The sequence below is a fragment of the Mandrillus leucophaeus genome, unplaced genomic scaffold (genome assembly GCF_000951045.1).
Source record: "Mandrillus leucophaeus isolate KB7577 unplaced genomic scaffold, Mleu.le_1.0 Scaffold128, whole genome shotgun sequence".
Classification (NCBI taxonomy): Eukaryota; Metazoa; Chordata; class Mammalia; order Primates; family Cercopithecidae; genus Mandrillus; species Mandrillus leucophaeus.
Window position 1 is genome coordinate 1,917,220 of NW_012101209.1, and position 23,839 is coordinate 1,941,058.

At 43.9% G+C, this 23,839-nt stretch overlaps 1 protein-coding gene across 1 annotated transcript in view; it reads right to left on the reverse strand.

Annotated features, from left to right (window-relative positions):
* Nucleotides 1–23,839, reverse strand: part of FAM188B (family with sequence similarity 188, member B) — a 139,312-nt gene that overhangs the window by 53,920 nt on the left and 61,553 nt on the right. Inside the window, exons 6-7 of the mRNA XM_011972200.1 lie at nt 10,100–10,158; nt 2,130–2,236 (exon numbers count right to left, since the gene is read on the reverse strand). Coding sequence (XP_011827590.1) covers nt 2,130–2,236; nt 10,100–10,158 — 166 coding nt within the window. The remainder of the gene's footprint in view (nt 1–2,129; nt 2,237–10,099; nt 10,159–23,839) is intronic.

Below are 23,839 nucleotides of genomic sequence, written 5' to 3' on the forward strand. Positions count from 1 at the left end.
GAGGTCCTCTGACCCTCCACAGGCAAGACTAGGGGTTTTCAAACTCGACCTCACATTAGAACCATGTAGGATAGGAAGTTCCTAAAAACAATCTTGATGTTCAGAAAACACACCAGTCAATTAAACCCCAGTTGCTGAGGGTGAGACTCTAGTATCAGTAGTTTTAAGATTCCCTCAGGTGATTCCACAGTGCACCGGGTTTGAGAGCTGGTGTTCTAGTGCGGGGTTAGTAAACTGTGACCCACAGGTCAAATCTGCCCACACCACCTGTTTGTAAATAATGTTCTACTGGCACACAGCAAAGCCCATTTGTTTCCATACCATTTGTGGCTGCGTTCATACCATGATGGCAAAGTTGAGTAGGTGCAGCAGAGATCACAGGGCCAGTAAAGCCAAAAATACACTATTGAGCCCTTTACAGAAAACGCCTGCCAACTCCTGGTCCAGTACAACTCTCTACCATGCGTAAGAACCTCCTCTGTGATGCCGCCCATGAGTGGTCCCCCATGAACTCTGCTTGAACCACCCCAACCCCCCAGTGAAGTGGTTCCCACCACCTCTCAAGGTAGCCCTTCAACTTTTTCACAGCTGTCTTCTGCAGACTTCTGGCTGATAATGAGTTCACTGTTCATTTCCCATTAACCCACACATCACCCTCCAGTGCCCCCAAAATGGTCAATCCCTTCCCCATGGACAGGTCCTCAGACGAGAAAGGCAGCATGTCCCTGCCCACTCCCCTCATGATGGGCCCACCCTCTCTCTGCCATGGTTTTACATCTGAGGGGGTCTCTGAAGCCTTGAGTGAGTCCCAAGGCCAGCAGGTGGATTCTACAGCCACTTCCCTGCACCCCCTGTCTGGGTCAGACCTTTCCTTATTTTTCACCAGAATCAGCTCTTTTTTTCCTTTTCATTAAATATAAGGAAAAATCACTTTGACAGAATCATTTGTCTACATGTCATCAAATGTGGGCTGGTGGCACACAGGAGAAAGGATGTGTGGATTTATCTGTCGGGGCTCAGAATGACAGCTCCCGCTAGGCACAGTGTGGTCAACAAAGCCTGGGAACCTGGACTCTGCTTTCCACAGAGGCCACGTGCCCTGGGTCCTCCTGTTCTCTCTGCAGGCCTCACTTTTTCCAGTTGCTTTTGGAAATGCTACTGCTGGGTAGTCTTTAGGAGCCTAAGGGGCCTGCCCCAAGCGTAAGTGCCCTCTGCAAAGACTCATCGTCCCATGAATGTGGTGACAAATGACAGGGCACCTCCTCCCAGGTTTGGGGCCACTTAAGCGTATCTGACCCTCTGTAGCTTCAAAAGAGAGAATGGAAGGAGAAGTGGGAGATATGAGAGAGAAGGGGAGAGGGGAGGAGAAGGGAAGGAAACGAAAGGACAAAACCTCTAGAAAAATATTTTGCTCTTTGATTTGCATGCTGAGTAAATATGTAGTAAGCAGGAAGAAAAGTAGGTCAGCTGTGTCGCTAGGAGTTTTATTTTTCCCTCCTGGATCTTGGTGAAAGGCCAGAAGAGGACAGCGGGAATGACATTCCATCCTGCAGGAGCCTCTGGCCACGGGAGTAGTGAGGTCACCCTGTAGCCGAGGATGGTGAGCAACCCCAGACACCCCTGCAGAGGAGACTGCTGTGGCCAGGAACCCTCTCCGGGTCCCCTGTGACCATGGGGCCCTTTAAGTGGCCATGGAAGTGCACTTGGACAGTGCTGAAGAATTGTTAACACCTCCCTGTCCTTCCCTCACTGCAACCTGGCCAGGGCTTAGGAGACCAGTACAGGAACAGCGCTGCTCTAACGGGGACAACTGAATCATTCCCATTACACCGTAACGGTACTCACAGGGACATGATAAAGCAGCTCTATTCCCACAGTGTTTGGAGGGAACTCCTCCCTCACCTTTTATCTTGGAGAGGGAACGAGAGCTACCAGGACTAGACTGCAGTTTTCCTGACTCTCGGTTTTCTTCTACATCACACATTTTCTTCTACATCACACCCAAATTTCCATTTCAACAATGACCAAGAGATTACAATGAGCTGGATTGGGGCAGAAACACCAAAATCACACCATCCATATCCATTCAAATCAAGATGCATTTAACCCGGGAGTCTCATTACACTTACCTTTGCTACTGAGAGGTCGATTGGCTTTGATGCTGTCTGCAGCTTAAGCACTGATGGGACTGGGGACAGAATGACCTCTTCCCTTATCAACTCATCCTCCACATCCTCTGAAAGAAAACCATGGCCATGTGAGCCGCTTGTTATGACTCACAGAGAACAGAACATGAAGTCACAGAACACCACAGACATTGCTAAGTTTGCAGAAGGTTTGCGTGAAAAGAGAGTTCCTCCCCAGTTCATTCACCTCGGCTCTGTTTTGGGGTTCCCAGACTCTCAGTGGAAGGGAAGCAACCAGATCAAGAGAGTCCATGCTCCTTGTCACAACCCTGTTCTGTTCATACCACGAGGATGTTGCCAAGTGAGACTTAGCTACTGGTCCGCTAGAAAGTTCCACACATGGACATACAGTGAAACAAGTGCCCGGGGCCTAAGCCATGGAACCAGGACCAGGAAAGCCTAGCTCAGACATATTTCTTAAAAAAGGTGGGCATGACTCGAAAGATCATTCCCCTGAGGACAAAGGTGAAGAGGACAGGACTAGGAAAGAAAATGGAACCATTGCTGATAAAATAACTATTGCTGATGATCACTATTGTAACTTGCATTTATTGACTGCTTGAATTTGATCACCTTCCTCCACAACAGCCTTATGAGAAAGTAATTATTATTACCCCCACTTATAGATGAGGAAACTGAGGCTTAGAGGAGTTAAGTAACTGGCCCCAAGTCAATCAAATGGAGAGTGGCAGAGAGAGTGACTCCTAGTCACTCTGCCATCCCACTGCCCTGGACCTCCAGCAGGGAGGACATTAAGCCATATTCCAGATATTGTCATCTCATAGTGGGGCAATTGAGGCCTGGAGCGGGTCCCACCTGGGTCTCTGGTAGCACCAGCTGTGACTTCCCAGTTAGCTAAGGTCCCCTTGTCATTACACCTGCTGCCACTGCATTCACCAGAACACAGTGACAAAGGACCCAGGGAGAAACAATGCCAAGGCAACGGTGCTGGCAAGGCTGAGCTGAGTGAACTCCAGAGGGTAGCTGAGGGCTTGGCTCTGTGAACCCAGCTCCCTAGAGGGCCCTGCCAAAGGGGGCCTGTGTGGGCGGGGGTGGTATCAAAGGCCACCACTCCCAGGACACACAGCTTATATCTTATGCTGCAGCCTCCCTTCTCCCCAGGGAGAACCAGCCACAGCACAAGGAGAACTCCTAGAGACTCAGGTCACTGAACAAGCCGATAGATTCTACTGTTGGGCTGGGAAAAAAAGTCTAGAATTTAAATATGAATCTGAATTTAGATGAGAATGCTTCTGATATGGTTTGGCTCTGTGTCCCCAACCAAATTTCATCTTGTAACTCCCATAATTCCCATGTGTTGTGGGAGAGACCCAGTGGGAGATAACTGAATCATGGGAGTGGGTCTTTCCTGCGCTGTTCTCGTGACAGTGAATAAGTCTCATGACATCTGATGGCTTTAAAAAACAGGAGTTTGCCTGCACAAGCTCTCTCCTTGCCTGCCGCCATCCACATAAGATGTGACTTGCTCCTCCCTGCCTTCTGCCATGATTGTGAGGCCTCCCCAGCCATGTGGAACTGTAAGTCCAATAAACTTCTTTCTTTTGTAAATTGCCGGTCTCAGGAATATCTTTATCAGCAGCATGAAAACAGACTAATACAGTAAATTGGTACCAGTAAAGGGGGTCGCTGCTGAAAAGATACCCAGAAATGTGGAAGTGACTTTGAAACTGAGTAACAGTTGGAGGGCTCAGAAGAAGACAGGAAAATGTGGGAAAGTTTGGAACTTCCTAGAGACATGTTGAATGGCTTTGACAAAAATGCTGATAGTAGTATGAACAATAAGGTCTCAGATGGAGATAAGGAACTTGTTGGGAATTGGAGCAAAGGTGACTGTTGTTATGTTCTGGCAAAGATATTGGCAGCATTTTGCCTCTGCCCTAGAGATTTGCGGAACTTTAAACTTCAGAGAGATGATTTAGGGTATCTGGTGGAAGAAATTTCTAAGCAGCAAAGCATTCAAGAGGTGACTTGGGTGCTGTTAAAGGCATTCAGTTTTATAAGGGAAGCAGAGCATAAAAGCTTGGAAAACTTGCAACAGAAAAGAAATTTAATAGAAAAGAAAATCCCATTTTCTGAGGAGAAATTCAAGCCGGCTGCAGAAATTTGCATAAGTAGCCAGAAGCCAAATGTTAATCCCCAAGACAATGGGGAAGATGTCTCCAGGGCATGTCAGAGGTCTTCATGGCAGGCCCTCCCATCACAGATCCAGAGGCCTAGGAGGAAAAAATGGCTTCATGGACTGGGCCCAGGGTCCCTGTGCTTTGTACAGCCTAAGGACTTTGTGCCCTATGTCCCAGCCACTCTAGTGATAACTAAAAGGGGCCAATGTACAGCTCAGGCTGTGGCTTCAAAGGGTGCAAGGCCCAACCTTTGGCAGCTACCATGTGGTGTTGAGCCTGCAGGTGCACAGAAGTCAAGAGTTGAGGTTTGGGAACCTCTGCCTAGATTTCAGAGGATGTATGGAAACACCTGGATGTCCAGGCAGAAGTTTGCTAGAGGGGTGGGGCCCTCATGGAGAACCTCTGCTAGGGCAGTGCAGAAAGGAAATGTGGCGGTGGAGGCCCCACAAAGAATCCCTACAGGGCACCACCTAGTGGAGCTGTGAGAAGAGGGCTACTGCCCTCCAAACCCCAGAATGGTAGATTCACCAACAGCTTGCACCATGTGCCTGGAAAAGCCACAGACACTCAACACTAGCCCATGAAAACAACTGGGAGGGAGGCTGTACCCTGAAAAGTGACAGGGGCAGAGCTGCCCAAGACCATGGGAACCCAACTCTTGCATCAGCATGACCTAGATGTGAGATATGGAGTCAAAGGAGATCACTTTGGAGCTTTAAGATTTGATGGCCCTGCTGAATTTTGGACTTGCATAGGGCCTGTGGCCCATTTGTTTTGGCCAATTTCTCCCATTTGGAACAGCTGCATATACCCAGTGCCTGTACCCCCACTCTATCTAGGAAGTAACTAACTTGCTTTTGATTTTACTGGCTCATAGGTGGAAGGGACTTGCCTTGTCTCAGATGAGACTTTAAACTGTGGACTTCTAAGTTAATGCTGAAATGAGTTAAGACTTTGGGGGATTGTTGGGAAGGCATGATTCATTTTGAAATGTGAAGACATAAGATTTTGGAGGGGCCAGGGGCAGAATGATATGGCTTGGCTCTGTATCCCCATCCAAATCTCATCTTGTAGCTCCCATAATTCCCACGTGTTGTGGGAGGGACACTGTGGGAGATAATCGAATCATGGAGGTGGGTCTTTCCTGTGCTCGTCTCCTGATAGTGAATAAGTCTCATGACATCTGATGGCTTTTAAAAACAGGAGCTTGCCTACACAGGCTCTCTCTTTGCCTGCCACCATCCACGCAAGATGTGACTTGCTCCTTCTTGCCTTCCACCATGATTGTGAGGCCTCCCCAGCAACGTGGAACTGTGAGTTCTCTATTAAACTTCTTTCCTTCGTAAATTGCCCAGTCTCAGATATGTTTTTATCAGCAGCATGAAAATGGACTAATACAGCTTCTTAGTTAGGGTCTCTGAAAAGCTACCCTACGACCATGGCCTTACATAAATAACCTAAAACAAAGACCAGATGTCTACCCAGCAACAAGAATGGGACTTAAAAACATGGTCGTGGGTAGAGAAAGTAAGAAACCAAATGAGATATATAACACAATGCTATCTATGTCAAGTAAAAATGATGCACACAAAACATTATAGATTTTGCAAGAACATACACACGAAAAAGATACAGATTAAGCATAAGAGAATGGCTGCATATGGGAAAGGAAAGTAATAAGAGTATAAGGGGTAGGGCTAAAGATAAATAAGGAAAGAAAGTTAGGAGGCAGAAAGGGAAGGAAAACGGGAAATGTAAAAGGAGGGAAAGGGGGCCAGGCGCAGTGGCTCACGCCTGTAATCCCAACACTTTGGGAGGCTGAGATGGATGGATCACCTGAGGTCAGGAGTTCAAGAGCAGCCTGGCCAACATGGCGAAACTCCATCTCTACAAAAAATACAAAAATTAGCCAGGCATGGTGGCATGGGCCTGTAGTCCCAGCTACTCAGGAGGCTGAGGCAGGAGAATCACTTGAACCTGGGAAGCAGAGGGCGGAGGGTGCAGTAAGGTAAGATTACACCACTGCACTCCAGCTTGGGCAACAGAGCAAGACTCCATCTAAAAAAATAAAATAAAATAAAATAAGGGTAGGAAGGAAGAAAGGGAAGAAGACTGATAGGCAGGCTTTGCAAAGACCAACACTGAGAATGTTCTCTGGAGGAAAAGAGATGTGTGATTAATTCAACCTTAGACATCTGAGGCCCCAAACAAAGGGGCAGGATAACCTGAGTGATTCCAGATTACTGGAGGACTGTCCCTGAAGGGTTTCTTGCAATGCCTTGAGCCAGATTGTTTCCTGGAGGCACAAAGTGATAGTATTTAAGACCATTTAGAGGTTTCTATTTAATCCGAGGTTGTCAGGGAGGGAAGCCAGGCCTGAAACATGCTCTGCCTGGGTCCCATGAAGAAAATCTGGGAATGAAGGCTGGGAGCCCAGGAAAAGCAGACCCTGATGGAGCATAGGCCAGAGTGAGCCCCTTGGAAAAGGCAAACTCCTTTGGCTTCTACAGGGAGAAACTGCCCTGAATGCAGGGAGTTGGTTCAGGACCATACAGCAGGCCTCGGGCCCAGATGTGGTGGGAACACCATGCAAGGGAAAAACAAAACACTCCAGAATGACATGTTGGCCAGGCAGACAATTTGTAATGTAAATGTCAGTGGTTTGAGAATGCTATTTTTAAGGTCCTGGTTTAAATGTCTGACTGAAAAGAAGCAAAGGATTTTGTTTCTCATACCATTCTATGTGCTTTTTGTAGGATGTATGTATGTATGTATAAAGTAATCGGATTTTATTTCAATAGGGAGTCAAAGACACCAAGGGGAATGATGTTCATAGGAAGATTCCATAGGGAGAATGGTCCACATAGCTTTTTTCTGGGAACCTGTGCAGAATTTCCTACTGACCACAAGATATCTTCTGGAAGTGCCCCAACACCAGAAACTCAGAACCCTTCCTGGCTTCAGTTTCAATAAAAGACCCGATCTCTTCTCTACCCTTCTACAAAAGCCCCAGGCTGAAACCTCTACCCTCTCTCACCCACCACGCCAGTCCAGCCTCTGGATCACTCTGCCTCCAGAATGTCTCATATTCTGTCCCCCGTTGCCTTTCTCTCTCCACTGTCACAGGAATATGTCCTTATGTTTCTATTTGCTCAGCAAGAGCATTCTTGAGCAGCCATGATGTACTAGGGATGATGTGGGACACAGGTCAGAGGTGACTAAGGCCCCACCCCTTCATTCAAGCAGCTCCCTGCCAAGGGAGAGACAGAGCCCCCTGAAAAATTACAACATAACCCAGTAAGTGCTGAAAAAGGGACGAGTGCAAGGGTTTTCAGAGCAGAGAGGGAGGCAATTAATTCTGCCATAAATGCTCAGGGAAACTTCCCATAAGAGGTGATATTTGGGCAGGTACTGAAATACCCATTGGATTTCCCAGGTAACAGGGGTCTCATTACCTCTTCTCTGGACTACGCCAAGAGCCCCTCACCAGTATCCCAACATCTAAGCTTGTATCCCTAAAGTCTATTCTACACCTAAGTCCAGATATAGCCCCCAAATGCACAGCCCTAGATATCTCACTAGCACAGAATCTCTGCCCAATGACTTGCTGTACAGCTCTTTAGCACAGCACTCAAAATCATCTTGCCCAGCCCAGCCTTCACTTCAGCCTCATCTCACACTGACCCCCACACCCTCCCTGACAGGGCCATTACCTCTAGCCAATCTTTCTCACACATACACTAGGCTTTTGCCTATACGGCTCCTTCCACATCTCTATTTGGCAAGATCTTGCCCATTCTTCAGAGTCCAGACTAAATACCTACACAGTATGGAAGCTTCCAGAACTGATATGGTTTGGCTGTGTCCCCACCCAAATCTCATCTTGAATTGTAGTTCCCATCATCCCCACGTGTCGTGGGAGGGACCTGACGGGAGGCAATTGAATCATGGGAGCGGTTACCTTCATGCTATTCTGGTAATAGTGAGTTCTCATAAGATCTGATGGTTTATAAGGGGATTTTCCCCCTTTTGCTGGGGACTTCTCCCTGCCGCCATGTGAAGGACATGTTTGCTTCCCCTTCTGCCACGACTGTAAGTTTCCTGAGGCCTCCCCAGCCCTGCTGAACTGTGAGTCAATTAAACCTCTTTCCTTTATAAATTACTCAGCTTCAAGTATGTCTTTATTAGCAGCATGAGAACAGACTAATACAGAAACCCATCACAGAACTTGGCTTATTAAAGCAGTTAAGCACTGCTGGGCATCTGCTTCATGTGTTGCTATGGGAAGATACCTCTCTTCCTTTGTCCTACCTACCCCACAAGAGTTTACTGAATTGAATCAAAGTAAAATGAACTGGGGTGGAGAAGGAGTTCTGTTCCTCCAACCAAATTTGATTTTTGTTTCTGAACTGCTCAACCCCCAACACCCTGGCCCCCACAAGACTTCTCCTTCCTTTCTTCTCTTTCATGAACTCCCTCCATGACTGGGTTCCATAGTCTCCTATCCTTCACCTTCTTCTCCTTTCCTAAATCATTAGCTGAGCCATTAGCAAAGAGGAGTCGGCCTCCCTCCAGAAAACATATACACACACACTTCAAACAGCTGCTTCTGAGAATTGCTAACAGCCTTCCTTCTAGTAGAAGCTCTCTGGGTTCTGAAGACCAGGAACTGCTTTGCTTGTGTCCAAACACAAGCAGCTTTCACTGCAAAATCTTAAAGTGCAGTGGTGCACAAAAAGGGTTTGGATGCCAGCACTTCCTCACTCCATGCTGTACTCTGCACAGCCTTGCACAGAAGTCTACCCCATCTGGGGAGTTCTGAGGATCTGCTGCTTCTGGGATGAGTTATGCAGAGTAAACAAACCCCCACCTCCGCCTCCACAGCTCAGAGGCCTGCACCTTTCTTTCAACTTCATCAAAGCAAACTGTCAGACTACACGTCTCACACAAGGGAGTTCTAAATAGAGGCACTGCTTTCTTCCTTCAGTTTAAAAGGGAGAGTTCAAAAGGGAGAAGAAGAGCATGTGAACAGCTCTTGTCTGCCCAAATGTTACAATAGGTAAATTGTTGGCTCCAGAAGAGAAGCAAATGTTGGCAGCACTCAAGCCTCATCCTCTCATGGTCAATCCTTGGTCTCAACATCCTCAATCTCTAGCTGCTTCTGCAAAACCCTGCAAACACATCAGTCTTTGGAGAGTAGGAAATTACAGAAAGAGAAAGAAAAAAGTTTGCTTCAAAACTAAAGAGTGGAAGGAAACGTGCTCTATCTTGATCTCAGAGAGCAGTTACACAGATATACACAGAAGTGAAGATGCAGACCAAAGCACTTAAGGTTGTACACTTAATGCCTTCACTGTTTGTGTCTTATGCCTCCCTAATACACTGATAAACTTTTTAAAAGGATGGGCCTTCCCAGACAGAGCTATACTGATACTTTGAATGAGAACTGTTTTCTGGAGACCTTAGTTAACTTACTAAGGCCATTACTGAATGGCCCTAAAAAAAATACCAAATGCAGAAAGAGCTTCTCTGGCCCCACAGTGTAGATCCAGGATTGACTGGTCTTCTTAAAAGGATATCCCCAGGAGAGAAGGGCAAGCAGTAGAAGACATCCATCAGAGAGAGAGTAGTCTGCTCTACTCACTTGACTGGACCCACTTGCTGAGGTCAGGCGGAAGGAAACGGGCCCCCCACCACCCATCTCCCAGACAGAGCCAATGAGGACCCCTTGGGCCCTGATGGGCACAGCACAGGGGCACTCGCTGCACCTACCGAGCCGCAGGGCACCCAGCTCATCATCCACCTTGTCAGACGTCAGCAACTGATTTTTCCTGGAAAATAGAAAATATCAATGTACCAGAGGAGACTGACAGAGAAATGCAAATGGCAGAGAAGACTGTTAAGAGCGATGGACAGGCATTCAGGAGACAGGTCTCCCTAGTCTTGGCCTCGCCTCTGTGTGCGCCTTGAATACTCCCCCTCTCTCAGCCATAGGTTCCACATGGGATGGGACCAAATAGCCCCCATGATGCTTGTCGATTCTGTGTTCTCACAAAGAGACTCATACACCAGCCAATACAGGATGGTCAGCTCTGTAGGTTGGTATTTGCCAAGCACTGCAGATAGGCTATCTCGCCAATTTCACTGCAATACTTTTGGGAAACATACATACGCACAAACAAATCAAGTTCTTGTCATCACTGCCCAGAATCTGTTCATCTCATCTCCATGTTTTTTTGTTTGTTTGTTTCCTCTCTCCTAGCTTTCTTGTAAAGCCATCAGCAGCTATTTATAAGAAACCTCTGAAATGCACCAAGGTGTTTAAAGGAACCCTCCTGTATCTTCCTATTACTTAAAACATTGCCCTGTGATTCTGATTTGTAAATTCAGGTATGTACACACAGAGCTTTCTTAAAAGGGTGGACCCTTTAGGGGAGCATTTTCTAAAGCTCCCTTTAGATTTTTCTGTTCTCTAGCATGCATCGATCTGAACTAAAGTAAAATCATTTCTAAACAGAAGGTATTAAAAATAACAATATTACTTCACTCTCTGAAAATTCATTTACTATGTTAAAATTTGACAGCTCTTTTGAGCATGGCATTGAAATATATTTTCCTCCAACATCCTTGCAGGGTAAGATATGATTGAAGTAACAATCGTAATCTTGCCCTGGTGTACTCTATTGAATTGGTTTCCTCCTGAAGATGTATGAAGGGGCGTGAATGGAAGACCTCAGAGGACACACAGTACCAAATCCCTGAGTACACACTTCTTCAGACTCCGGGTTTCTTTCACTGGCGCTAGAACATAGAACTCCCTCACCCCTCTTCCCAGGCAGTCCTCATCCTCCTGTGTCCTCCCGGACTCAGTCAAGTCATTTGCCTTAATTCAAAACCACAAAACCCCTCTGCCCAACACCACCAGGATTCTACAGGCATTCTTGTGGGGACTGGTGGAAGAATGAGCTGGAAAGAGGAGTTAAGGCATAGAGGGGTGGTTAGAGGGGTGTGGAAGGGGCAATCAACACTGAGGTTGTGTCAGAGCACCCCCACCCATGAAGAACTGCACTTTCATCAGGAGCCTCTTCCAGCCACACTCCTCCCACCTCCGCCTGCTCTGCAACAAAGGGCTGAGGACCTGAGTTCTACCCTGCCTATCCCATCTGTCACTGCTTCATCTGGAGATAAAGGCAAGGCATCCTCCCCTTGCTGTGCTTCAGTGTCCCTTTCTGAAAATCAAGGACCAAGGCATTGGTACTAAGCCTCTAAAATCCCCCTTGAATGATTTCAAGCAGGGAACAGCAGCAGCAAAGACATCTCTCCAACATCCTGCATTCAATAACATCTCTCTTGAACCCCCACCTCTGCTCTCTGCCTCTTCATCTCTCACCTAGATTATTTTAATAGGCTCCTAACTGGTTTCCTGACCCTTAGTGTCACCCACCCTTGTTGGCCCCCAACATTTTCACATGGCTGCCAAAGTCATCTTCCTAGAAAGCAAATCTGACCACGACACTGAAGCCTGGCTGAAATTCTTCTAAGAGTCCCCATCATCACCATCAATAATAACAATAATCACATGTATTAAAATAACAGCAAGAACACCAATACATTCCTAAAGGCTCCTTTGACTGCTCCACACACTGTGCTAAATGCTTTGCAAGCCTCAAAAGTCATCTACTTCTCAGAAAAGCTTTATGAAGCACTTATTTCACTCAGTCTCAAAGACATTTAGTAATTTTCCTAGGGTTCCACAGCAAGTAAGTGGCAGCACAGGAATTTAAACCCAGGCAGTAACTCCAAAGACAATGGCAATAACTACATTTACTGCTTCCTTATAAAAATAAAATCCAGGCCCATTAGTGTATCCTGCAAGGCTCTCCATGACCTGGCCACCTACTGCCCAGCCTCATCTCACTCTGGGCCATCACATTCCACCTGCATTTCCTCCATGCTGAACGTCTCAGCTCATGCCTCTATATCTTTTCATAAGCTGCTCATTCCATCTAGAATACTCTGGCAAACAAACTTACACTAATCCTCTAAAGCCCAAGTGGAACATCAGCTTCTTCTCAACTCCAAAGAACACATTCATTCATTTATTCACTCACTCACCCAGCATATGTGAGGCTATCTGGCAGGCCTATCTATCTCACTGCCCAGAAGAAACACATTACACAGATACGTAAAATGAACAGACATTAAATGCAATGTCGCGTGGTGTGGTAGGCTGAATAACGGCCCTCAATTATATCCACATCCTAATCCCTGGAACTTCCTTGTGAATGTTACTTTACATGGCAAAAGGGATTCTGCAAATGAGAATAAGCGAAGGATCTTTAGATGAGGAAATTATCCTACATTACCCAAATGGGACCAACGTAATTACAAGGATCCTTATCATAAAGAGGTAAAGGGAGATTTGACACAGAAGAAGAGAAGGCGATGTGAACATGGAAACAGAGATTGGAGTGATCTGCTTTGCAGACAGGAAGGAGCTACAAGCCAAGGAATCCAGGTGCGTACTAGAAGGTGAAAAGGGCAAGGAAACAAATTCTCCCCCGGATCCTCAAGAAACAACCAGCCCTGCCAACACCTTGACTCTAGCCCAGTGGAACTTCAGCCCTCCAGAACTATGAGATAATAAATTCATGTTGTTTGAGGCCACTTAGTTTGTGGTAATTTGTTATGGCAGCAATAGTAAACTAATACATGTGGTAAGAGTTACAAGCAAGGAAGAAGAAAGGACTGCAGGATTATCTTGGTCTCCTCTGGATCTCGGGTGTCCAGCATGTAGCCAGTGCTCCATAAATGGGTGCTCAGTGCCAGATGATTCTCACAGAAGCCAGGTGGCTTACACAAGGTCACATGACTTAGAAGTGCCAGAGTCAGGATTCAAACCCAGGCTGCTGGTTTCAAATGCTCTACTCTGCTCTTGCCTCGATAGTCCACATCCTTCCCCTGCTCAGAAACTTCCATGGCTTCCTGCAGACTACAGGACAAGGGCCAAATCTCCCAAGTGGTTCCCTTGGCTCCTGAAGGTAGGCAGGTGGCCATGAGCCCGCTGAGATGGTGGGAATCATGTTACCACTGGGTAGGGTACAGCTTGGCCTCTCTCTCTGGTCATAGGACTTCCACCCAGAGGGCCATCCATCAGCTACAAGAGCCCAGCTCAGATGCTTTGTGCCGGGTTCCCATAGATCTCATCACCAGAGACTTCAATTATGCTTCTATGTAGAGAATGTGCTTATTGTTCCTTTCATGTGTCTCTTTGTGGCATAAGCTTTACAAAGTTTAAAAGGTCAGTTTAAAAACATGTTCTTCCCTTTGAGTGAAACTATTCTGAACAACAATGACAAAAAGATAAATCAAGGGATTCAAAACACTTCTTCAAAGTGTGATTGTTCAGATAACCCAGAGACATGTGTCAAAGTATGCAACTAATAAATCCATGGGGGCCAACTGGCAAACTCCACTCGCCCCTCTGCTGAGGCCTCCACCTCCCACCACAGCTCTTCTCATGCCCCCTCCCCCCCCGCCAGGGAGAGGCACGAGCCAGGTCACTGCTGGTGTTCTGGGCTCCAAGGGACCAGGACTCAATCTCTGAATAACTGAATCCTTGGCTTAGTGAAAAGAGTCACTCTCACATAATAACAGAGAAGAAGCCAGGTGTGGTGGCTCATGCCTATAGTCCCAGCATTCTGGGAGGTGGAGGCGGAGGCAGGAGGATCACTTGAGGCCAGCCTGGGCAACACATCAAGACCCTCTACAAAAAATAAAAAAATTAGTTGAGCGTGGTGTCACGCACCTGTAGTCCCAGCTACTCGGGAGGCTGAGGTGGGAGGATTGCCGGAGCACAGGAGTTTAAGGTTGTAATAAGCTATGATCATGCAAGCCGCTACCTCTAAAAAATAAAAATAAATAACAAAAAAAAAAAAAACTGAGAAGAGGAGATGCTTACTCCTCTGTGTTTGTTACTAGATTCTTGGCTAAATTAGTTATGGGTTCTAAAAGAAAGGCATCTCATGAAAATAAAGATACTGATCACTTCCTGCTATGGTTTGAATATCTGACCCCTCTAAAACTCATGTTGAAATTAAATCCCCAATGTGGCAGTATTGAGAGGTGGGGCATTCAGGAGATGATTGGGTCATGAGTGCTTTGCTCTCATGAATGGATTAATGGGTTCATAAATTAACAAGTTGTTATGGGAGTGGGATTGGTGGCTTTCTAAGAAGAGGAAGACAGACCTGAATTGGCACACTCAGCCTCCCCACCGTGTGATTCCTTGAGCTACCTCAGCACTCTGCAGAGGGCCCCCACCAGCAAGAAGGCCCTCACTAGATGTGACCTCCCATCCTCAGACTTTCCAATCTCCAGAATTGTAGGACACAAATTTTGTTTCCTTATAAACTACTCAGTTTCAGGTATTCTGTTATATGCTACAGAAAATAGACTAAGACATTTGCTATATATTTGACGAAATATCAGAACCCAGTGTCAGTGGAGTTAAAATTGACCCCATTCATTTGAATTCTTCACAAGAATCTAGAATACAAGAAATTAACATAAATTTTTCCGAAGTCAGTGATACCCCAGCACACCTAACCAAAGTAATGTAAAATAATCTGACAGAGCACTTCTACAAACCAGTTCACACAAGATTCCCTGGAAGAGAGAGGTTTTTTGTTTTTTTATTTGTTTTGTAAGTCCTACTAAAATATGCTCAAAATAAAAAACTCTTAAGCACATGAGAAACGATGTACCATGAGTGAAAGCCAACAGACACAGCAAATAGGACTCCCAAAGACTCAAGATGGAGCAACAATCTTAGAGAGGCTGTACATTAGAAAGATTAGAGAAACTTTTTAAAAACAGGAATGGAAATCATAAGAAAAGAGCTAGACATTACGAAAAAAAAAAAAGAATGGACAGCTCTGAAGATTAAATGTAGTCATTGAATGAAATAATGGGCATATAACAATGGTGATAGATAATATATTAAATATCGAAAAAAAATTCATGAATCTGCTACTGAAAGAGGAAGGAATAAAGGACAAGAAGGAAGAAGCTGCGGGGAGTGCAAGGAAAAGAGAGAGAAGATGGGCAAGCTCTTCTCTACAGAATACCGTTAATGAATGTAGAAGGAATTATAAAATTAGAAAACCATCATTTTATACACTCCAATTTAATCATTTATATGGGAAAGGGTCATCAGTAGATGCCAATACAACTGGATGGAAGGTTTTTGAGGAACAGGGTATTCATATGGTCTGAAAGTTTCAGATTACTTATTAATTGCCAAAAGGAAAGTTATCTTTACAATGATAGAGAGAGTGACATATACCACCTTAACCGAGTGATCCAAATTAGCATCAAAATAAAACAACCTGGCATTAATGTGGTCCTGATGTGATGTAACAGGAAATACACAACATCACTTCTGTATTGTCCTTCCCAAAAAAAAAATGCTTAATATAAACCTAATAATGAAACAAGACAACAAATCTAGAATATGGGTGTTCTTAGGAAAACAAGCCCATTCTCTTCATGAAAAACTAAAACTGAGGTTAAAATAGACTAGAGGCTCAGTGCAGTGGCTAACACCTGTAATCCCAACACTTTGGGAGGCCAAGGTGGGCAGACCGCTCGAGCCCAGAAGTTGGACAACAGTCTGGGCAAAATAGTGATACCCAATCTCTGCAAAAATAAAAAATAAAAAATTAGCCAAGTGTGGTGGTGCATGCCTGTAGTCCTAGCTGCTGGGGAGGCTTGAGGTAGGAGAACCACTTGAGCCTGGGAAGCCAAGACTGCAGTGAACTGTGATCGATCATGCCATTGCACTCTAGCCTAGGCAAGAGTGAAACCTTGTCTGAAATACATAAATAAATAAATAAATATTAGACAGGCACGTCAACCAAGACAATGGGCAAACCTTGAATGGATCCTGGATTGAAAAAAAAAATAAAGCCTAAAAGAGAGATGTGATTATGGGCTACATGTCAGATAATGTTATTGAATCAATATGAAATTTATTGGGCCAGGTACACTGGTTCATACCTGTAATCCCAACACTTTAGGAGGCTGAGGCAGGAGGATCACTTGAGCCCAGCAGTTTGAGATCAGCCTGGGCAACATGGCAAAACCCTGTCTCTTCTAAAAATACAAAACTTAGCCAGGCTTGGTGGTATGAGCCTGTGGTTCCACCTACAGGACTACGGGAGGATCCCTTGAATCTGGGAGATGGGAGGTGACAGTGAGTCAAGATCACACCACTGCACTCCAGTCTGGGTGTGAGAGCAGCAAGATGAGAAGATGAGAGAGAGAGAGAGAGAGAGAGAGAGAGAGGAAAGAAAGGGAAGGGAAGGGAAGGGAAGGGAAGGGAAGGGAAGGGAAGGGAAGGGAAGGGAAGGGAAGGGAAGGGAAGGGAAGGGAGAAGGAAGAAAGAAATGTTGTGGGTATTGTGGTCATGGAGGAAAATGTTCTTGCCCTTAGGAGATGCATGCTGAAATATTTACAAGTGAAATGCCAGGATATCTGTATTTTCCTTTCAAATGAATCATCAGAAAAATATGTGTATATATAAATACATATAATATATATTGGGGAGGAGATGAGAGAAAGAAAGAGAAAGAACAAATGTGACAAAATTGTATCAATTGCTGAATTTAGGTGAAAAGTCTACAGATACTCATTGTACTCTTCTTTCAAGCTTTTTGCAGGTTTGAACATCTTTAAAGTTTGGAAAAAATCTTTTGGTAAACATAAACAGTAGATTAGATACAGTGAAGACATCATTAAGTACTAAGAGCTATCAGATGACATTACTCAGACTCTCACCAATCAGTAGAGAGATAAAATGCATGAAGGAGCAGAGACATGGAGGAAAAACTTCTAAAGTCCAACCTACATATAAAAGAAGCTCCAGAAGAAAAGAATAATGAGAATTTAGGAAGGGAAGTACCTGAAAAGGTAATTGCTATGACCTTTCCAGACATGTATCCTCACAGAAACATGAGATTCAAACGGACATGTGAAAATAAATGCACACCTAGACATGTCATTTTAAAACTACCGGAATACCAAAGACAATGAGAAAAATCTTAGAGAAAAGGCATATTACCTATAAACAGTTACAGCAGACTTCTCAATAGCAATGACAAGGGCATAAGACAATAAAATAACATCTTCAAAGCTGAAAGAAAATAACTGTCAGCTTTGAAATTCCCAACTAAAACATCATTAAAAGTAAGAACAAAATGAAGACATTTTCAGACAAGGATTAAAACAGTTAACAGACCTCCACTGAATGAATGATTAAGGACTCATATCAGGAATAAAAGAAATCAGTAAGCATTTAGATAAACCTAAATGAGAACTGGCAATAGAAACAATTAAAATAATAACAATAGCAACTAACTTAAGAGTAGTTAAAAACAACGTGAAACTGAAACACCGGACATAATAAACAGGAGCATGGGAATGGGAAACGATCATCAGAGTTAAAGCTTCCCAAAATCTCACACTTTTTTGAGGGGGTAGAAGGATTGATTAAAGTCAATTAAGATTAAAAATTTAGAAGTAACCGCTAGAACAATAAAAACATAATGTATAATTTCTAAATGTGAAAAGAGTAGAAAAAAATACATTTCAGTTAATTCACAAGTAAGTGCCACTGTGAAAAACAGTCTGGGAGTTCCCCGAAAAGTTAAAAATAGAATTATTCTGCAATTCCATTTTTCAGTATACACCCCCAAAGAACTGAAAACAGGGACTCAAACAAATACATGTGCATAAACGTTCACAGCAGCACTATTTACAATAACGAAAATGGGGAGACAACCCAAATGTCAATCAACAAATGAGTAAATAAATAAAATGTTACATATCCACATAATGGAATACTATTCTGCCATCAAAAGGAATGAGGTATGGATACATGCTACAATATGGATGAACCTCAAAAACATTATGTTAAGTGAAAGAAGCCTGACACAAAAGCTTATATGATTCCACTTATGTGAAATATCACAGATTGGTAGTTGCCAGAGACTGGGGGTTAGGGGAGGAATGGAGAAAAAGTGCTTAATGCGTAAGGGATTTTACTTAGAAGAAATGAAAATGTTCCAGAACTAGACAGAGGTGGTGGTTATACAACACTGTGAATGTACTAAATGCCACTGAATTGTTCACTTTCAAATGGTTAATTTAAAAAAATAATGCAAGAAAAGAGGAGAAATGATATAAAGAAAAAGTATAGCAAAAGGGAAGTATGAAATATAACAGGACAAATAAATTCAAGTAAATCAGCAATTATACTAAAGGCAAAAAAATTAAACTTGTCAGTTAAAAGAGACACAGATTGAATTACTCTTAAAAATTATCTATATGCTGTTTTAAGACACATGATAAAAAAGCTTAACAGTAAAGCATGGCAAAAATATACCACTTGTATACTAGCCATTGAAAAGATGATGTAGCTAAATGCTATCAGATAAAAACAGACTTTGGGATAAAAAGTATTATTAGTGATAAACTTACTTACTAGAGGATAATAAAAGGAAAAATTCAACAGAAAAATGTAGCCATCATGAACCTCTATGCTCCTAACAACACAGCTTCAAAACATATTATCAAAAATTTGACAGAACTACAAGGAGAAACTGTTCAATCCATGAGCATAATAGAAAATTTTTAACACATATCTCCCAGCAACTAACAGATCAAGCAGAAAAATAACACTAATAAGAATAAAGAATATTTGAACATTAAAATAACATGTTTGATCCAAAATATTCAACTGTTAAATAATATATTCTTGTCAAGCACAAATTTATAAATATTGACTATACAGCAGTCCACATATATGTCTCAAAAAATTCCAAACTGTGTTTCTGACTACAAAGAAATAACACAAGAATTCAATAATAAAGAGATAGCTCCTCTACATCTCCCCAAAATAACCCATGCATTAGAAAATTTTAAAGAAATAATGGCAGAAAAGATTTCAAAATGGTTAATGTTAAAAACACAACTTATAAAGTCTTATGGGAAGCAGTTAAAGTAATATGGGGAGGGCAATGTATAGCATAAAGGCACCTATTATTGTGGAACAGTGGAAAGCAAAGAGCTAAGCACCCCCCTGCAAAAGAGAACAACAGAATAGACCAAAAGAGAGTAGAAAGGAGGAAAAATCAATGCAAGATGAAAAAGTTAATGAAATAAAAAATAATAAATAGATTCAACAACCCTCAAAACTGATTCTTTTAAAAGATTAATAGAAAGGCAAACCTTTGGTAAGATTGATAAAGAGAAGAGAGTATAAATAAACAATACGAAGAGTGAAAAGGAAGAATAAAACTAAACATTATCAATAGGAGCTTTTCAGTAAGAAGAATATAGTATGAATAAGTTCAAACCAATACATCTGAAAACTGACAGGTGGGACCACTTTCTAGAAAAATCACAAAACTGACTAAAAAATGAACAGAAAATCTGAAACTACCTATAATCATTTTCTTAAATCATTAATTTAAAATTCACCCCCATTTCCAGCCCCAACATACACACAAAGAGTTTTACTGATGTGTTCCACCAAATATAAGAAAATCTCCCCAGTTTACATTCCCAAATAGAGTGCACTCGGACCCTGAACCACCCATCCCAGCTGTGAATCTCACTGACACACTAAAAGTCTGTGCAGGAAAGGCAAGTGTCCAGCTTCTCTGGGCTTCAGATTCTTCATCTATTCTTTATTCTTCATCTAATGGGGCTAATAATAGTCTTCCCTCAAAAGATTGCTGTGAGAATTAAATGAGTTAATACATCAAGTACTAGGACTAGCACCCTACATACAGAAATTTCTACATGTTAGTTGAGATAATGATGATTAATGAGGCTACCATAACCTTGATTCTAAAAATCTAATACCTGTAAACATAAAATACAAAAATAAAAAATAAAATAGACAACTGTATTAGCCATGAGTTTGAGAGAAATTATGACCAAATAGAAATGCAAGACTATTTTAACAGTAGAAAATCTAATAATGTAATTCAAACCAAGAGATTTAAAAAATATAAAATAATCTAAATAGATGCAGAAAAAGCACTTGATAAAAATAAACATCCATATATGGTTCTTTAAAAATAATTCTTAGCATGCTTAAGGGAAAGGTTTTATTTGAACCCTAAAGAACATCCTACCTAACGCTGAGGCATTGGAAGCATCCCTGCTAGAGTCAGTAACAAGATAAGGATGTCCAGCATCCCACACATACCCTATATGCTGGTGATATACATACTAGAGGCCATGCAACAAGGCGAGTGAAACTGAAAACCCCAGGACCAGAGTCCAGGTTTCCTGACTACAAATTCAGCACTCCTACCACTCCCCCACGTGAAACAGAACATCATTGTGCAATGAACAAGACGGTTAGATTATAATTACGGAGAGAGTTATTCAGACATGGGCAGACATACAGGAACTGGATGGACACGCACATGATAGGTAAGACTGGCATCACCTGTCAACAGATGCATTGCCTCTAGTCTCAACCTCCCTTTTGCTGGAGTTGTCTTTGAGGGGCTATAAGAACCACAACACTTTGGGAACCTGGGCTTCTGCTCTTCAGACCCAGCCCCTCCCCACCTGCAAGCACTTCTTGGCCATATAGGTACACAGCAAACACTGGAGGTGCCCATCAGGGACAGCGGTGCTGCACTCCTTCCTGGCTTTTCCATCAGTGACTCTGCATAGCCCCTATCACTTCAACAGCTCTCGTGAATGACTGAACTGCTGGAGAAGCAGTAAGCTTTTGTGAGTCAGATCCCTGAGGGCAAGTTGATGTAAAAAGACTTTTTTAAAAAAGTTTTTTTAAATGTAGAATGCAAAAAAAAAAAAAAAAAAAGACAAACCCAAGTCCTCCATGGAAGAAAAGTTTTTTCCTTTCACTTTCCTGCTCTCCTTTTTTCTTTGGTTTCCTGTAGCACCTTAGCCAAGCCCCTCTAGGTATAGGTGGAGTACAGAATTGTGGTTAGAGCTGGATGGCACTCAGACGCCACCTGGCATGACCTTTGGTGTTACAGACAAGGAAACCAAGGTCCAAGGAGAGGATGGGAATTCTTCAGTGGCTTCACCTCCTGGGAGCTCAGCGGGACTCTGAGCCTCTGGAGGGGCTTCCTCCACCTCCCTTGGCCACTGGATATTCACAGGCGTTTTTCAAATTAAGCCATAAAGAACATGAGGTCTCACAAACGGCTGGGTTATCGAGAAGTCATCACTGCACTAACCATCACAATGTGTAGCAACTTTAACAGATCTTAAGTTTATACCCGGCAGTTGCCAGTTCTCAAACGGTTGACCTACAACATATAAAAGGAATATTTTTTTCTCTCTGTCTTTTCTTTCCTCATAAGGATGTGGAAAACCTGACTAGAATTGCTGGTCTGACATTTCCTGTGAGAAAAGCTCTCTGCTTGGAATCCTGTGAAAACAATCTGCCTTAACAATTCAACTCAAATAAATTATCTTCCTGAAACCAGTGAAACCCTTAATTGGGAACTGGGCTGCATACCCAAGTCTCTCTCATCTGGGCCATGATGACAAAGGTGGACAAAGATAGGGATCGCCCAGTGAGGACAGATTTGGGAGGCGGAGCGAGGCGGGGGTGGGGGGCGCGGGTAGGAGGGAGGGAGAAATGGATGGCCCCACATCCTCCTGGAAAAGCCATCGGGCCCAGGCTGTTTGGCTGGAGCGAACACATGCTGTACTCCAGCCTCCTAAGCCATTGTTCTGTTGGGGTGATGGTTTCTCAGCTTAACTCTCTTTCTGTACGTGTCCCTCCCAACAGTCCTTGGCACATGTCCTTGACAAGAAGTATGCAGAGCCAGAGCAAGATCTGAAATCAGTTCCAACATTTCTCCTTCCTGTATCTCTGTTCCTTGAGTCAGGCTGGATTCTGGAACATTCCAGGAATGGAGAAGAAATTTACCACAGTCTCAGACTCAGAAGTTTTCTTCAAGGGCATACAGTTTACAAAACAAAACTGTACAAAAATGTGACCTTCCCTCCTATTATTTCCCTATTCTTCCAATTTCTCATACGAGACCCTGGCACGCAATTGAATTGGTATTCAACGGATGCTCCCTCTGGAAGCTGAGGAGTACTCAGAGATCACCTAGACATAGCTCATCCAGCTGGAAGGGCTGAAAAGGCTAATCCAGACCATCTAATCTAATCCTGCAGCCCTGCTGGAGGTGGGGGTCGAGGACAGAGCTTTCCCAGGGCCCCTGGTTAGTAGGCAGAAATAGAGTTTTAGGCTCCTGACTCTCATCTTGGTTTATTTTAATCTATCCCATGCTGGATATTTGAGGCACCACTTTCATTTTCTTAAGACCCAAAAATGCATTAGGACAGACTGCTCTTCCCTTGGGGAGACACATACCAGCAGGACTTTGTGGCCCTCCCAGTTCACACCTCCCTGCCCTTCTCTCAGGCTGAAGTTTCCTGGGCACAGCTGAAGTCAGCTCTAAAAGGTGACTGGTGCAAGAGTCAGGAGTTGCTCAACAGGCAGTGAAAGGGTGGGTAGACATGATGTTACCCCAGGGAGAGAAAAATATCTTCTCGAAGGAAAAGTGATCTCTATGAAGCATGTCTCTGGAACACACTCAAATTCACTGAATAACCAGTCTGGCCTGGGCTATGCAGTTCACCAAGCAAAATGTTGCTAGCCTATGATCTCCCTTCATCTTGGTCTCACCTCCACCCCTCTGCACACTAGCCCGGGGATGCTGGACTTGACCAAGCCCACCCATCACGAGATGCTGGATGAGCCCAGTGACCAGGGCCAGTGCCGGAGATGTGATGGGGTGCCTGGCATGAGGTGTCCCAGGTGTAAGTGGGCCGCAGGCTGCACACCCGGTGGGCAGGGCCACTAAGGCTGCCTCTGATTAGGGCTCCCTGGCAGCCCAGCCTCCCTCCCCAGAGGTCCCTGGGGCTGCCTCCCAAGGATGGTGTGAGAGCCCAGGATGGAAAGGATTGCCTCTACAGCCTTGGCCTTGTCCCAGGGAGGTCTAAAGTCATCCTTGGCATGACAAAAGGAAGGTTCTGACAGGCTGCCTGAAGGAGTTGCTGCCAGTTTCCACAGTGGATTGAAAAGCTGTGTGGAGATGTTTACTTAGCTGCTAGGAGAAGCCACTCTGGGGCACCAATCCTGCCCAAGACTGTCCTAACAAAGGCCAACCAACGTGTCAGGGAAGTAAGCTGCACCGAGAGATGCTGAGTCCCACAAAACACTAAACCCATTTAGGCTCTGTTTGGTTAAATATGTCAAAACATGGCTTAAAACAACTTCTAGGATGAAGTATTTTCCCTTCAAACTTATAAGGCATTCCCCTACGTAAGCATTTATATAAGGGCTGTGAGCCGCATGTTTGAAACAGCTCTGACTGGGTCCAAGGTTGACCTCATAGCCATTTGAAAAGAAAGAAATTTGGGTTCATTTACTTTTAG